Below are 15584 nucleotides of genomic sequence, written 5' to 3'. Positions count from 1 at the left end.
TAACTGAAATGTATTTACACAATTACACAAGGACAAAGGAAGTGGATGAACAATTGCAATAGCTGCAGTATATTCAGTTGCAAGTCTTTTTAGGAACAAGCTACAGGTCTAATGTTTGCAGCATCCATTTGAATGTCTCTAGCCCTATTCAGATTTCACATAATCTTTTAAAAGGCACAGAGTAAATTACAGTCACAGTTAATAAAGTATTGAATGTAAGGCTTGGCTTGTATCCTAAAATGTGTTCCTAAAGACCTATATTAAAAGTCAAGTTTCTAAATAATAAAAAAGTTCCACTTGAACAGCAACAGTACTGGAAATAGAGACAGATTCTAAAGCTAAGAGAATGGCAGATCTCAAAGCTGTGAGATTTGTCTGTTTTGAGTAAATTAACCTGGGTTATATGGGTCAATCAAAGAATATATATGATTAATAAAATTGAAGAAAATGGGAAATGTGTTAAACACTTTTGGAATGCTAAAGAAGATGTAGTGATCTATAATCATTATTCTAATTTCTTCTTGGAATAATTTTACCTATATATTATTACTGTAATTTATATGACTGTTAATTCTTAGCATAAAATAAATAAAGGCAAACAAAGATACCATATCAGTGATGTTATGGTAAAATTTTATTGTTTTAAATTGTTTATGGTGGGTTGTACATCGCCCAGAGTGGCTGGGTGACCAGTCAGATGGGCGATTAATAAATTTAATAAATAAATAAATAAAAATGTTGGAAATCATTTCAGTAGTTATATTTTCTGCCCCATGCAGCACTACCACAGTAGACTCCGAACTGCCAACAGGCCGCAAAAGGAGAGTCAGAATTACCTTCTGGGGGGAGAGCAAAGTCTCTTTATTTCCCCCTTTTTAAAATGTACAGTGTGTTGTACATACCTTTGAGCTCCCTGTTCAACATTCTGGAAATAACAACATGTGAAATGTTTGCCTTTCTAAACCAGTTCAGTGCTCTGCTGTCTCACATTTGTGAGTATCCCTTCAGGGCAGTGGCAGCTGGTGGCCAATCTGAATGGAGGGGCAGAAAGAGGTAAGAGGCAAGGGGTAATGGAGGGGCAGCAGAGGTAAGAGGCAAGGGGTCACTGGAGGCTGAGCCAAGGGGACTCTGGAGGCAGAGCCAGCAACACAAAATGATAGATTAATTTTAACCAACATGAAATGTGCCCACCCATGAAGCACAGCAGTTCTTTCAGGCATCAAATAACAAGGAAACAGTGGCATAGAAGCTGTTAAAAATATGAAATTTGGCCACCCATGAAGCATAGCAAGTCTCTAAGATATAAAGGAAATGGGAATCAAAGACATAGGAGCTGTTAAAAACATAAAATTTGACCACTGAAGCAAGCCTCAGCCAATAACACCTTAAAAAAAAGTTAACCAAAAGATCTCTCTCTCTCTCTCTCTCTCACACACACACACACACACACACACACAATTGTGCAAGCTTTTGAGATTACCAGGTATCTTCATCTGGCAAGATGTTATAAAAGGTGAAGCGGGGGGCGGGGGGAGAGAAAAATAAAAAAAATGACTAGATGGTAGAGTCACATTGTTTACAAATTCAGACTAGTCCTGAAGTGTAGTATGGGGGGAATCTCCATATATTCAAGGTGGGCTGTGCTCAGCAGGTCTGGTTACAGGAAGCTCCTGCTGCCCCAGGTTATGTTGGGAAGGAGGGGAAAATGTTTGATCCTCTGTTTTGGGGAATATGAAATGGAGGATCAAACATTTCTCCTCCCTCCTCCTCCTACATTAGGACAAGTCCAAACTTGTAGATAATGTGGCTTCACCATCTACTCTGTTCTTCTTCCCAATCCCCCTGAGCCCCGCCCCCTGCCTTTTAAAACATCTTGCCAGATGAAGAGATCTAGAGTTCTCAAAAGCTTGCACAATTTTTCTGATCTTTTAGTTAGCCTAATACAGGTATTGTTACAGCAATACTGATTTATGAATGTAGAAAAAAGATGAAATGCCCCCAGCCCCAGGTATTGGTTAAAAAAAATTGCAATCCCCCATCCTCTGCAAATTAGAGTTGTTGTTTTTTTATCTAAATGCCCCAGTCCCAGGATGCTAGTTAAAAAAACAGCAATTCTCCAGTCCCAGGAAATTGGTTAAAACCATTTTTTTAAAGGACCCCACCCAACCCAAGCTCCAGAAATGGGCTTTGAAGAATAATTACTTTTTAAAACAGAGCATGCAAGCAATAACAGCAAGCAAGCCCCCTCCCTGTCCCCACCAGAATAAAAACATAGGAGGAAGAGATTACATACAGTGCTGGCCTCTGGCTCCCCAGGGAAAGGTTGGAAATAAACGTTGGTTTGAAGAAATTTATTCAGACACACACACACCCTCTCTCTCCCTCTCCTCTTTGATTTCTCAAATAAAAATAATAATTAAAAAATCATTTTTCATCTCGCTCTGCTGCTCAGTCTCACTCATGCTCTCCTACTGAGACTCAGTCAAGTAGACCTGCAAAATGACATTTCCAAAAAGAAGGATGGTCTTCTTGACATCACTTAGGTTCCCCCTCCCTGAGATCATTGCCCCCAATGCCTCTCAGGTGCCTCGAGTGCCTGCCACACCACCCATCAACAAAAGATATAGCCTGGGGCTCAGCTCCTCCTCCTTTCAGCTTTTCATTGTGCAGAGCGAGCTGCCCTCTTTACCTTCTGTGGGGGATCCTTTCTCCCAGGCGCCCTGCCTGACAGGAAGACATAGGCACCTCCAACAGTAAGTCTCTATTGCCTTCTGCAGCAGGGAAATTATTTGAGCACGTGTGATTGATGCACACGCTCAGTTTAGAACATGAAGCCACTGCCAGGCTTCTACACAGAAATCAACCGCTTCACCAGTAAGTGCAATGGAGGCATACCAGTTCAGCAATGTGGGAAGTTGCGGGGGGGGGGTGAGAAGGGTTGGGGCACAGTGGGGGCTACAAAGGTTGGTGCCCCCTGCCCCAAAAGGCCATCTGTCTCCACTTCAGGGTATATTGCGATTGCTGAATGGTGCAGGCGACAGTAGTTTACCACAGCACCAGATGTGGCTAGATACAAAGAGCTGGGAACTTGGTCAGAGTTGCAAAGTAGTAGCTCCATTTCATTTAGGGAGCACAAAAGGAAGAATAGAATATGGGCAGGATGGAAGGCAGTGTAGCTGCCCCTTAGGTAAAAAATATCTGTTTCCCCTAAAGAAAAGGTTCTTCATTTTATTTGTAAGCCTTCATGTGCCCCCTTCTTCTGTTGTTGTTGTTGTTCAGTTGTTAAGTCATGTCTGACTCTTCGTGACCCCATGGACCATATCACGCCAGGTCTTCCTATCCTCCGCTCTCTCCCGGAGTGTGCTCAAGTTCATATTCATTGCATTGGTGATGCTATCTAGCCATCTCATCCTCTGCCGTCCCCTTCTCCTTTTGCCTTCAATCTTTCCCAGCATCAGGGTCTTTTCCAGGGAGTTTTCTCTTCGCATTAGGAGGCCAAAATATTTGAGCTTCAGCTTCAGTATCTGTCCTTCCAATGAGCACTCAGGGTTGATTTCCTTTAGGATTGACTGATTTGACCTCCTTGCAGTCCAGGGGACTCGTAAGAGTCTTCTACAGCACCACAGCTTGAAAGCATCAATTCTTCGGCGCTCAGCCTTCCTTATAGTCCAGCTCTCACAGCCATACGTTACTACTGGGAAAACCATAGCTTTGGTTATACGGACCGTTGTTGGCAAGGTGATGTCTCTGCTTCTTACTATGCTGTCTAGGTGTGCCATAGCTTTCCTCCCAAGGAGCAAGTGTCTTGTAATTTCATGGCTACAGTCACTGTCTGTGGTGATCTTGGAGCCCAAGAAAATAAAATCTGTCACTGCTTCCATTTCTTCCCCTCTGTATGCCAGGAAGTGATGGGGCCAGATGCCATGATCTGAGTTTTTGTAATGTTGAGTTTCAAATCAGCTTTTGCACTCTCCGCTTTCACCCTCAACAAGAGGCTCTTGAGATCCTCTTCGCTTTCTGCCATTAGGGTGGTATCATCTGCATATCTGAGGTTGTTGATAATTCTCCTGGCAATCTTAATTCCGACCTCTGATTCATCCAACCCAGCATTTCTCATGATGTACTCTGCATATAAGTTAAATAAGCAGGGCAACAATATACAGCCTTGTCATACTCCTTTCCCAGTTTTGAACCAATCGGTTGTTCCATGTCTGGTTCTTACTGTTGCTTCTTGACCCTTGTACAGGTTTCTCAGGAGACAGGTAAGGTGGTCTGGTATTCCCATCCCTTTAAGAATTTGCCACAGTTTGTTATGATCCACACAATCAAAGGCTTTAGCGTAGTCAATGAAGCAGAAATAGACATTTTTCTGGAATTCTCTTGCTTTGTCCATGATCCAGCAAATGTTGGCGATTTGATCTCTAGTTCCTCTGCCTCTTCGAAACCCAGCTTGTACTTCTGGTAGTTCTCAGTTCACATACTGCTGAAGCCTAGCTTGTAGGATTTTGAGCATAACCTTGCTGGCATGTGAAATGAGCGCAATTGTAGGGTAGTTTGAACACATTTCGGCATTGCCCTTCTTTGGAATTGGAATGTAAACTGACCTTTTCCAGTGTTGTGGCCACTGTTGAGTGTTCCAAATTGGTTGGCATATTGAGTGCAGCACTTTAACAGCATCATCTTTTAGGAACTTAAATAGCTCAGCTGGAATACTGTCATCTCCGCTAGCTTTGTTGTTAGTAATGCTTCCTAAGGCCCACTTGACTTCACCCTCGAGGATGTTTGGCTCAAGTTCAGTGACCACACTATCATGGCTATCAGGGACATTCAGATCTTTCCTGTATAGTTCTTCGTGTATTCTTTCCACCTCTTCTTAATCTCATCTGCTTCTGTGAGGTCCCTGCCTTCTTTGTCCTTTATCATGCCCGTCTTTGCACAAAATGTTCCCTTGAGATCTCCGATTTTCTTGAAGAGATCTCTAGTCTTTCCCATTCTATTGTTTTCCTCGATTTCTTTGCATTGGTCATTTAAGAAGGCCTTCTTGTCTCTCCTTGCTATTCTCTGGAAATCTGCATTCAGTTGGGTATATCTTCCCCTTTCTCCCTTGCTTTTTGCTTCCCTTCTTTCCTCAGCTACTTGTAAAGCCTCATCAGACAGCCACTTGGCTTTCTTGCATTTCTTTTTCTTTGGGATGGATTGAGTTGCTGCCTCCTGAACAATGTTACGGACCTCTGACCAATGTCCATAGTTCCTCAGGCACTCTGTCTATCAGGTCTAATCCCTTAAATCTATTCCTCACCTCCACTGTATATTCATAAGGGATATGATTTAGGTCATATCTGAATGGTTTAGTGGTTTTCCCTACTTTCTTCAATTTAAGCCACAATTTTGCAATAAGAAGCTCATGATCTAAGCCGCCTCTCCCCCAAACTATCATACAGATTTCCTCCCTCCCTCCTTTTTGCTACCTAGAGAGCAGTCTATTTCAGTCTGCCTCACTCTAACAAATGTTCAGTCAGAAATTCATTCCCATTTCCACATTAATCTACAACTAAAAAATACGTCTGCACGTAAAAATAAATTTAAATACACATTTCTAAATATTTTCCTCTCTCAAAATATACCTTTTAAAATGCATTTCATACTTTTTTTGAGCCAAGAACTGTATCACAACATTCACAGAACTGAGCATTCTGATGTTTTGATCTGCTCATTAGTCCGGGAGGTGCAAATCAGGTCAGTTGATATCAGAATTTGCAAAAATCAAATGCCTCATGCATCCCAGTTGCTACCCATCCACTCCATCAACAGGCTACTTTTGAGGTGCTAAAGGAAGAGGAGGCAAGTGGGATATCCTCATTCTTCATCCTGTTCCCTCAAGTTTCTGATCTTTTAAGGGCCTAAGAGCGGGTATTCTCTGAAGTGGCAAAGCTGTATCTGGGCTGTGCCAAGTCAGATTGCATGTAGGAGTACATATGATAGCATTCTCACAAATGAAAAATAATTCATACATACAAAAAACTAGCTTGTCAGAGGGAAGGCTAAGTAAAAACTCTTCTTCCTGACATGTAGTTTTCAACCTCAGACTCTTAAAATGACTCCTCCGCAGCTTATCCTGTTCTTCAGCCATGTAGGACATGAGACTACAGAAATAACTATGGGCCCTTTGGGGGCTTCAGCTGGCATCCAGCAGGGGCAAACCCTTTGAATGTTCTGGGTCTGCCAGCTTTCTTAAGGGCCCAGCTGATTGCAGTCCCTTGATGGAACAACAACTCTCCCTATGAGGAAGCACTTCAACCAGCAATAGTCCCTACAATATACTGTCCAGAGTCCTGTCAGTTCATCACTCTGCTGGGACTCTGCTTTCCTGAACCTGACTGTGTTTTACTGGAGATGACCCTGCTTTACTGGGCTTGACACCTCTCTACCTGACACTGGACAATTGGTGAATGGATGTGCTACCGGCTCTTCCTGGCTTGTAGCCTAGCCCAGGCAGCCAAAGCAGCAGCTGTACATGCTTCCAATGTCCGTCCATCTGGGAAGAAATATTGGATTTACTGAGTCAAACCATTGGTCCATCTAGCTCAGTATTATCAACACTGATTGGCAGGGACTCTCCAGGGTTTCAGACAGGATTCTTTTGTAGCCCTATCTGGAGATGCCAGAGATTGAACCTAGGACTTTCTGCATGCCAAGCATGTGCTCTAACACTGAGCTACCGCCCCTCCCAGGATGTATCTGGAACCCAAGTCCCATTGGAAAAATAACTCTGTGTATGTTGTTTCCACTGAAGGCGAAAGCACTCTAGGGGTCTTCTCCCTTAGTGGGAACACTGTGCACAGTGTCACTTTCCCACTAAGAATGCTGGGCTTAGGATGGATGAATCTGTCTATTTCTGGTCCATGTCACTTCCTCATGTTATTACAAATAATTCTGTTCTGTCTCTCTGTTAATCTGCTGTTTAAAAAAATCTTTCCAAATACATATTTATATGTGTACTCTGATGTGTTTAAACTGTTCAGAAAGGCATCATAACATTTGGAGAAGAGCAAAATCTGATGGATAATTAAGTTCTGATCCCCATATTAGTCAGAGTGGTGCAGATCAGGTCATTTCACACTGGAATTCGCAAGGATTAAATTCCTGAGACATTCCTAGCTGGGATGTAGTGTCCCAGTCAAAACACTGGGAGGAAAATGATGCTGTGCATGCTGGTGGTCTTCTCCTCAGCAGGAAACAAACTGTCACTTCCTCTACCTTCCTCCTGCCCCAGTGTAAGTTGCTGGAAAGCCCTGGGACTTGGGAAGTGGCTCTAAAGGTTGAGGTGAACACAGCAGGCTCACAGCAGGCTGTGTGCAGGGGCAGGGCTGTGTTTGCCCTGAACCTGCTCTCAAGCCTTTGATTGGGGCATTTACATTTTAGTGTCCCTGATCAAACACTCAAGACATCCCTGAGTCATTGATACTCAAGACATCCCTATAGTCTGAATTGGTTCAGCCCGGAAGAAGCTTTCATCACCTCACTGAGAACTAGGCTTTTACATGCAAAAGTATATACTAACTCCCCTCCCTTTTAAAGAAAGAACCTGCTTTGGGAGAGGGTGTTTTAGAGCAGAGAGGATAAGGGTGCTTAATCCAATAACAACAACAACAGTACCCCACCTTTCTATCAAAAAAGTCTTTTCGCGCGAGTCACTTTTCTACTCAAAGTTTTTCCTCCCACTGTACTCCTCCCCTTGCCTCTGGGTTCCAAACACATCATTGTGAGGTAAGCACATCCTTTCAGGGTGCAAAGATGAAAAGGAGCTGTGGGGATACTAGTTTAACATTCTCAGAAAATTGTCAGAAAGTTTTCAAACAGAACAAAAAGGCTAGAGCAATTAATTGCTTGTCTTCCACGTAAATATATGTATAGTTGTTACCTTATATTTATGGACTCATCTGTGATGCCTTTTGATTTCAGACAAGGCTTCACTGAACAAAATCTGAACAGGAGATAAGAAAAATACAGAGACAAAATGGCTTATTCATAACTATATATATATATATATAACTATATATGGTAATTGTTTTAGAATATTCATTCGAAAGGATTCCTGTATATTTTGCTAGTTAAAACTCAATGTGGAGAAATCACTGGATATGATATACCCATGTTAAATACAAGCTATTGGTGGGACTGAAGCAACTTTGGGCACTTCTGCTCTGCCTCCAGAAAGTATCATACACATACATACACACACTCACACACACACACACACAGGGGCGGGGGTAAATTAAAAGAACAAATTCATTGGAATTTTACCCCTTTTATACTATTATTTCCTAGGCCAGTTGATTTTTCATATCACATTTTAGGTTCAAATTGGTGAGTCAGGCCTTGTAGTTGCTGATTAAAGATCTCTCTCTCTCTCTCTCTCTCTCTCTCTTTCTCTCTCTCAATCTCTGAGCTTTGCTAAGGCTGGGGAGAAGGGACAACAAACTGCAAGGGGCACAATGGTATTATGAATACATAGTTACATATACACCTGAATAGAACTGGCAGGAACTTTGTCACATAGTATCTTGGCCTTTCTGCACCTACCTTATTTCTGTCAATTTTGACCCAAAATATTATATGAAAAATCCACTGTCCTTAGGAAATAATCATATTTTGGAGGAAGTCACAACGATTTTGTTTGTTCTTTTACTTGCATGTGTGTGTTGTCATTTCGTTTCAGTTATTAGTACACATACAAGGCCAGAAAGAAGAACAACCCACCAATGAAACGGGCTTTTGCATGTGGTTGCCAAGCTGAGTGCAGGACTTCCACATTCTGCAAACTTGTGCTATGGAGAAGCGCTCCATCACACAAGTGGAGAATTCCACATCAATGCCAGTTCTTTCCCCATCCAGTATCATTGCAGGACTGGGTCGTTCCCTTTAGATGGCTGTCCCCATCATGTTATTTCTCGTTTCTTTCCTTCTCACGGGGGTGGTGATGCCGCTCAGAGGCATCGCCACCTTTCCGGAAAAAAGCATTACACGTGCTTGGGGTGTAGTGACAGCTCCTCCCTGGTTCTTGTCCCCTTCCCTCACCTTGCATGTTAATGGCGGATGGGGACTGACATACAGACAGTCCCCCCACCGATCTCCCTGAGCCTTCCCGTTCAGTGTTTTTGACAATCTCTGCTGTTTACTCAGCTGTTTACTTGCTGGGAATGCACAGCAGGGGGGCATCCTGGCAGGTTGGAAGTCCAGCACGCTGCTCTGCTGACCTGCCACTCTGCTGACCTGCTGCTCTGCCACGTTGCTGCTCTGCTGTTCTGCTGACCTGCTGCCTTGTTCAGAACACTGCAGGCTGAAAATGGCAGAGACCCAAAGTGGTGCAGGCACAGGAAGGTGACATGCTCCAACAGCCCATAGCTGCCAATACACAGCAGTTCATTTGCGCTAGGAGAGAAATACACGGGGAAGTCATAGCGCTCCATTTGCACATATTTGGAAAAATACCACATTTTTTCCATTTGAGGAAAACACATGTAATGGACTCACACAATTCAGTGAGTGGCCAATTATGAATGTGCAATAAACTGGAGGTGTAGAGACTCCCTCAGTCCCAGCATGCAGGACTTGCTCTTTTGTGGGCAAGGGACTACTACTGGGGACCCCCAGCTATACTCCTCAGTTTGCTACTTCCCCATCAGTGCTTTCCATTTGGGTACCTCTTGGGTGTGAGAAGCATGGCAGGGAGGCAAGGACAGGGGTTCTTCATAAAAGCTTCTCTGCTTCTTCCCTGCTCCTTTCATGACCCAGGACCAAAGCTGAAATGGTCTAGCTTCACACCCCAGACATGCCTGAATCCAGCACTTCAGGCTGTCTTGTGCCCCTTGTGAGATTGGGATGGTACATGCACCTACCAAACAGATGGCCAAAGTTGGCACCATCAATCATAATTCATTTGGGGCTTCTCATGTGCAACACTGTGTGCAGATCAGTACCATACCCACTGGGTTGGATCCAGTCTTAGTCATGCTTAGAGTACACCCATTGACCAACTTGTCCCACTGATTTCAGTGAGTCTACTCTAAGCATGAATAAATCTGGATCCAACCCACTATTCTATCTTTGTGTAATGGCTATCTCTGCAGGATAGTATATTTTGTAAAGAAAATGTGTCTTTTTTAAATTAAGGGGGAAAAGGCTCACAAAATGAGGGATGGGTGAACGAGCGATGTTCAAGATCACCAGGATGCTCCAAACATCATCTTGCTGCTCATCTCGTGCCCGATTCCCATTCATGTTGGTGATAGCTGCTCATTCTGCACGAACGGGATACTTGCACAAGTCGAGCAGTGATTGAACGGGAGATTTGCGCAAGTTCCCTCAAATTTGCACAACTTTCCTCCACAGGTCAAAGTGGGGCTGATTCAGTCTGCAGAGGAAATTTGCGCAAATTAGGAAACTTGTGCAAATCAAACTGGGAATTGGGAATGAGACGAACGCAACAATTTACGAATGTTTTTGGTAGACACGTGAGCAAAACTGAAATTCTCATATGTTCCCGCACAAAATTGGGGGCTGGAGGGGGAAGTGAATATTTGGGAAAGGGCTGTAGCTCAGTGGCAGAACATAAGCTTTGTATCCAGAAGGTCCCAGGTTCAGTTCCTGGCATCTCCAGGTAGGTTTGGGAAGGAGCCCTTTCTGAAACTCTGGAGCATCACCAGCATTGTAGACAATACTGATCTAGATGGACCAACGGTCTAACTCAGTGTGAAGCAGCTTCTCATGTTCCATCTTAGTTGACTATCAATACTAGAGTCAGTTAAGTCCTTTGGGCTTAGAAATAAAGTATATATTCCTTGATATTCTGTAGATATAAAAGAAACTCATGTTCGTAAAGAAGGAGTTGGGAAATTACTATTCGATGATATTTCCAAAATATTGTGACAGTTCCATCAGACTTCTTTTTAGAAGGCTAAACCAAATGTAATAACTATAGACAAAATTAGCCATAGTGAAGCAAAGAAAGTAGAGAATGCTCCCAAAGCAAATTGCAGTCAATTGAAGTGACAGGAATGTGTATACAAAAATGACATTGCTACACGTAACAACTAGATCTGGAGAAGAGTGTTTGAAGCCAGGTGGGAGTGAATGCTACTTCACTGCAGTAAATAACCTTGAGAACTTTGTTCTCCTGAGAGGTACCTTTTCAGGGTTTTTGTCCTATCGCTGTTGTGGAATACAAGGAATACAGAGTAGCCACTTCTGAAGAAAATCTCCAAAGCAACCTCCTGTGGGGACAAACCAATTGCAGCATTGTGAGTTTACAAGGCAAAAGAGAATACATTCTTTCTCCAAAGGGTTTTAATCTAAAGGATGAAATGTTTTAAAAATTGAAACCATCTCAAGTCAGCCTTGTCAAGCAGAGGATTCCAACCCCATTTAAGCCCTATTCTGTGTTAATTATCAACCAGGGTGATCCATACTACAGAACTGTCAAGAGCCATTCGGACCATCTAAGAACCCTAGGATCTGTGTGTGGCTTCCCCATGGGATAAGCTATCAGAGCTGCAGATCAGAGAGCCCCTGGCTGTGAGGTGTTCTTTCACTTCATGGTCACTTGACGACCCCCCCGCCCCCACCCAGGCAGACCGCTAGCTCTCCCAGACTTGCAAGGACTATAAAAGTTTCCAAGTCAGACTGGGGCTATGCTGGGACAACAGCACTAACTGAGTCTGATTGCTTGGCTTCCTCTCACACAGAAGCTCCAAGGCTTGAGGAAAGGTTCAAAGAAAATCCAGAATGTTTTACTTTGGCTTGAAGAAAGCAGGACAGTGTGCCAAGCAAGCTTTGGATTCTATTTTGCCTTCTTGTTAAATCAACAGTTTGCTTCTTTTCTTCTATCAATGTTGCATGGTTTTAGTGTAGAATTTCTATTCTGAGTCTGTTTCAGAATTGAAAGTACCTAAACTAGCCCCCCACCCCACTCCCAAATAATGTTTTACAGTCAGGAGAACTGAACCCAAAATGGAGCCATGGCTAACTCATTCCAAAAAATAGGGAGGGGAATGGCTCTGATTTTTTTTTTGCCCAGAATGCTGACATTCTGGGGTAGGCCTTGATGGTCTTATAGGCTCTTATAATGCTCAGGCAGTGATTTTTGAGAATCAGAACTGTGATTCTGGGGTTGGACTCAATGGTCTTTCAACCCTACTATTCTATGATTGTATGATTCCCCAAGCCCCTGAATTTCCTCTTGGTTGCAGAGCCATTTTTTTGCATCTGCCATTGGCTCTGGATCAAAAGGTGGAAATATTTTGTAGCATTGCCCCAGGCCATAATCCTGACCATATTTTGTTCCTTTGTCAGATACTATCTACTAAAGGAAACATCCATGCTGACAGCTGATTCCTACCTGAAGAAGAAAGCGCATTGGTTGTATCTCTTTAATGTCACTGTATGAATAGCAGGAACATGTAGGCTGACCCATAGTCTGATCTTTGTGGCACAAGCTATAAATGAATGAATCACTGATGCTAGAAGAAGCAACATAAAATGTGCATTAGACAAAAGCTACTGGCTTCCTGGCTTCCATAACAAGATTAGAATATTTCTCCCTCTTCTCCACTCTCACTCCATGCACAATCACAGATGGGCAGAGGTGTTGCTATAGTAGGGGCAGGGGGAAGTTCCCCCCCGCACCCATGCCTCAACCCAAAGAAATACACCTCCTTCTTGTGTTAACTACTAGGAAGTGTGACATGCCCACTGCCATACTTGCCTGGGCTGTTCCTCTTCTCAGTCAGTCGGTCCTAAGAGGAAACCGACGGAGGCTTTCTAGGCTTGTACTGAGCATGCACACTGGATGCACATATGTTCCCACTGGTTGGGACGAGACAGGGAGTGAGGCAGGGCATCCTTATTCTGCCTTATTGCCAAATATGGAACTTATCTAGGCCTCCCACATTTGCACAGGACCCAGGTTTTTACTCTGAGGATGGGTGCCCCACATGGATGCCCATAGCAGATTGGATTTGTATTGTTTAAGGGAGAGCACATAGTGCACCTGCACAGAATAGAGGACATGGCTAGAAGCTGGGGCTTCACAGATTTTAAAAAGACAAATGCTTCTGTGTTGTGTGCCAGATAAGGGGTGTGAGGAGGCAGCAGCTGACTAGCTGGCTGGAGCAAATGTGGGGGTTTGGTGTGGTTTTGGTGCCTCTGTGTGTGTTTGCTCTGTGTGTGTGTGTGTCACTGGGGTAAGAGTGGCCTGAGTATGTAGGGTGCATGGATATTTCTGCCTGTGGTGAGTGGAGTTCTGCCTGGAGTAAATGTGGAATGTATGGAATTCTGCCTAGAGTAAGTGGACTGCACTGCATTGTTTTGCACTCACAAAGTTACTTGATTCAGTTTCCTTCTCTGTGCAGTATGGGTTGTTGCTGGAACTGAAAAAGTGCTTTTTTGTGGTTGTGTGGATTAACATCATCATTGTCATTCTTGTTAGAAGCAGCAGCAGCGGTGGCTGATCCCCACAGGGGCTGGTAGAGTAGATTCCAAGGGGTTCACCAGTCTTTGGAATCCCCATATCACAAAATAAGGAAACTGAGGTACATTAACTTTAAGATCATAAGATCAAAGCATGTGGGGGGGGGGGTCGGAATTCACACAGCTGCACAAAAGGTACTCCTTTGGACCCACATTCTCCAGTTCCAGCAACAATTCTCATTGCACAGAGAATCAGATGACTTTAAGATCATGAGTGCAAAACAGTGGGGAGGGGGAATCCAGAAAGCCATGCTTCATCATCATCATCATCATCACCACCACCACCACCAATAATAATCCACTGCGACCCACAAAAGTGGACACTGGGAGAGAATGCCTGCAAAGCTGAGTGTGCATTGGGTGGGATCATGATCATCATCACCCACACAGTCATACAAGAGAGCTTCTTTGGAGACACAGTTTTTCTGCTCCAGCAGCAACCTTCATTGAACAGAGAAGGAAGATGAATTAAGTGACTTTAAGCCCATGACGGCAAAACTGGAGGAAGAGGTCCACTCACCCGAGACAGAAAACCATAAACTCCACACTCACTCCAGGCAGAAGTCCACTCACAAGAAAGAAGGACTGGATTACTCAAATGTAAGCATGGGTAGCAAGTTCTGAGAATATCCAAACATGTCCATAGAGCATCACCCCACCCCCAAACCATGGCTACTCAGAAGTGTCAATGAGAAATAGCACACTACAAAAATCCCGTTTATGCATGCCTACTGAGAAATAAAATGTTATTTGATGAGCTTCCACTGGGCTTTAAAAATCTGGCTGTTCAGGTGGGCATTTGGGGTGGGTTAGGGTTTTTTAGAGCGGTGTTGTTTTGTACAGTTGATTATGTAAATTCGTTGTATTTCGTGTTATTAGTATTGTACGCCACCTAGAGTGGCCAGGTAGCCGGCCAGATGGGCGGCTAATAAATCAAAGAAAGAAAGAAAGAAAGAAAGAAAGAAAGAAAGAAAGAAAGAAAGAAAGAAAGAAAGACTGGATTACTCAGGAATAAGCATGGGCAGTAAGGTCTGAAAACATCTACAATCTACCCCTTTGCATGTAGTAGTAATAGTAGTACTAATGATGATGATCCATACAAAGCACTCTTTTGAAGCCACATTTTTTAGTTCCGCAGTGTGCCTAGTGAGAGAGACCAGTGGCTAACTGGGGTTGTAATTTCCCCCTAATCTGCTACAACCGCCTTTGAAGTACATCCCCCACAAGCCACTGCTCCATCCTCAAGCACACTGCTAATCAGTGCATCAGAGTGTCAGAAAAGGGAAGGGAGGAATACAGAAAACATAGCCAGAGTTGGGTCAGGCAAGCAAACTGCTGCACAAGAGCTCTCTGCCATCACTGGTGGTGATGAAATTTAAAACTACAGCCACATGGATGTTAACATAATTATTAACCACAGTTGTGTGGTTATTAACACAGAAGATGTGAAAACTGCAGTGGAATAAAGGTGGCGTACAGCTGAGGATGGGGCAGGGCAGACAATCTGGCCATGGGCCAGACTGAAAGGCCCCATGGGTCAGGGCTTCCCTGGAAGCTGCCAGTTCCCCATCTCTGTTTTAATTCCTACCTGCCAGCCTTCCTACCTAGCTGTGCTGTGCCCAACCCAGCTGTCCCACTTGCCTACTGGAATGCAGCTCAGCACAGCCAACTTTCTCTCTGTTCAAGAGAGAGAAATGGGGCTATCTATCAGTAAATGTATGCATCTCATCTCTCTTCCACCTTCCTCTTGTTTCTTTCTTAATTCTTGTTTCTCTGTTGCCAGGCACTTTTACTTCCCTTTTACCCTTGAACAGATGCAGCCTAAATCTGTGCATATTTACTCAAAAGTAAATCGCACTGGGTTCAATGGGAGTTACTCCTAGGTAAGTGTACAGAGGATTGCAGGGAGCTGCAGCATTGGCAAAGTGTTTGAGGAGTAGTCCTTTATCAACAAATGATGAATATGTCTGTATCATGAACCTCTGAGTTGGAGTAACATACAAAGGAATTTAGAAAGCCCAAACAGCAGAAGGATACTGTAGTGCATGTAGGGCCCT

At 43.6% G+C, this 15584-nt stretch overlaps 1 protein-coding gene across 4 annotated transcripts in view; it reads right to left on the bottom strand.

The window, feature by feature from the left end:
• WDFY4 (WDFY family member 4) overlaps positions 1–15584 on the bottom strand; it is a 415677-nt gene that overhangs the window by 130472 nt on the left and 269621 nt on the right. For all 4 annotated transcript variants that reach the window (XM_084845114.1, XM_084845112.1, XM_084845113.1 and 1 more), the window contains 3 exons: positions 12398–12518; positions 11188–11273; positions 7922–7984 (listed from right to left, as the gene is read on the bottom strand). In XM_084845114.1, the coding sequence (XP_084701240.1) occupies positions 7922–7984; positions 11188–11273; positions 12398–12518 (270 nt within the window). The remainder of the gene's footprint in view (positions 1–7921; positions 7985–11187; positions 11274–12397; positions 12519–15584) is intronic.

The sequence above is a fragment of the Heloderma suspectum genome, chromosome 3 (genome assembly GCF_057233095.1).
Source record: "Heloderma suspectum isolate Gila_16-S chromosome 3, 16-S_ref, whole genome shotgun sequence".
Taxonomy (NCBI): domain Eukaryota; kingdom Metazoa; phylum Chordata; class Lepidosauria; order Squamata; family Helodermatidae; genus Heloderma; species Heloderma suspectum.
This window is presented reverse-complemented; position numbering and strand designations above follow the sequence as displayed.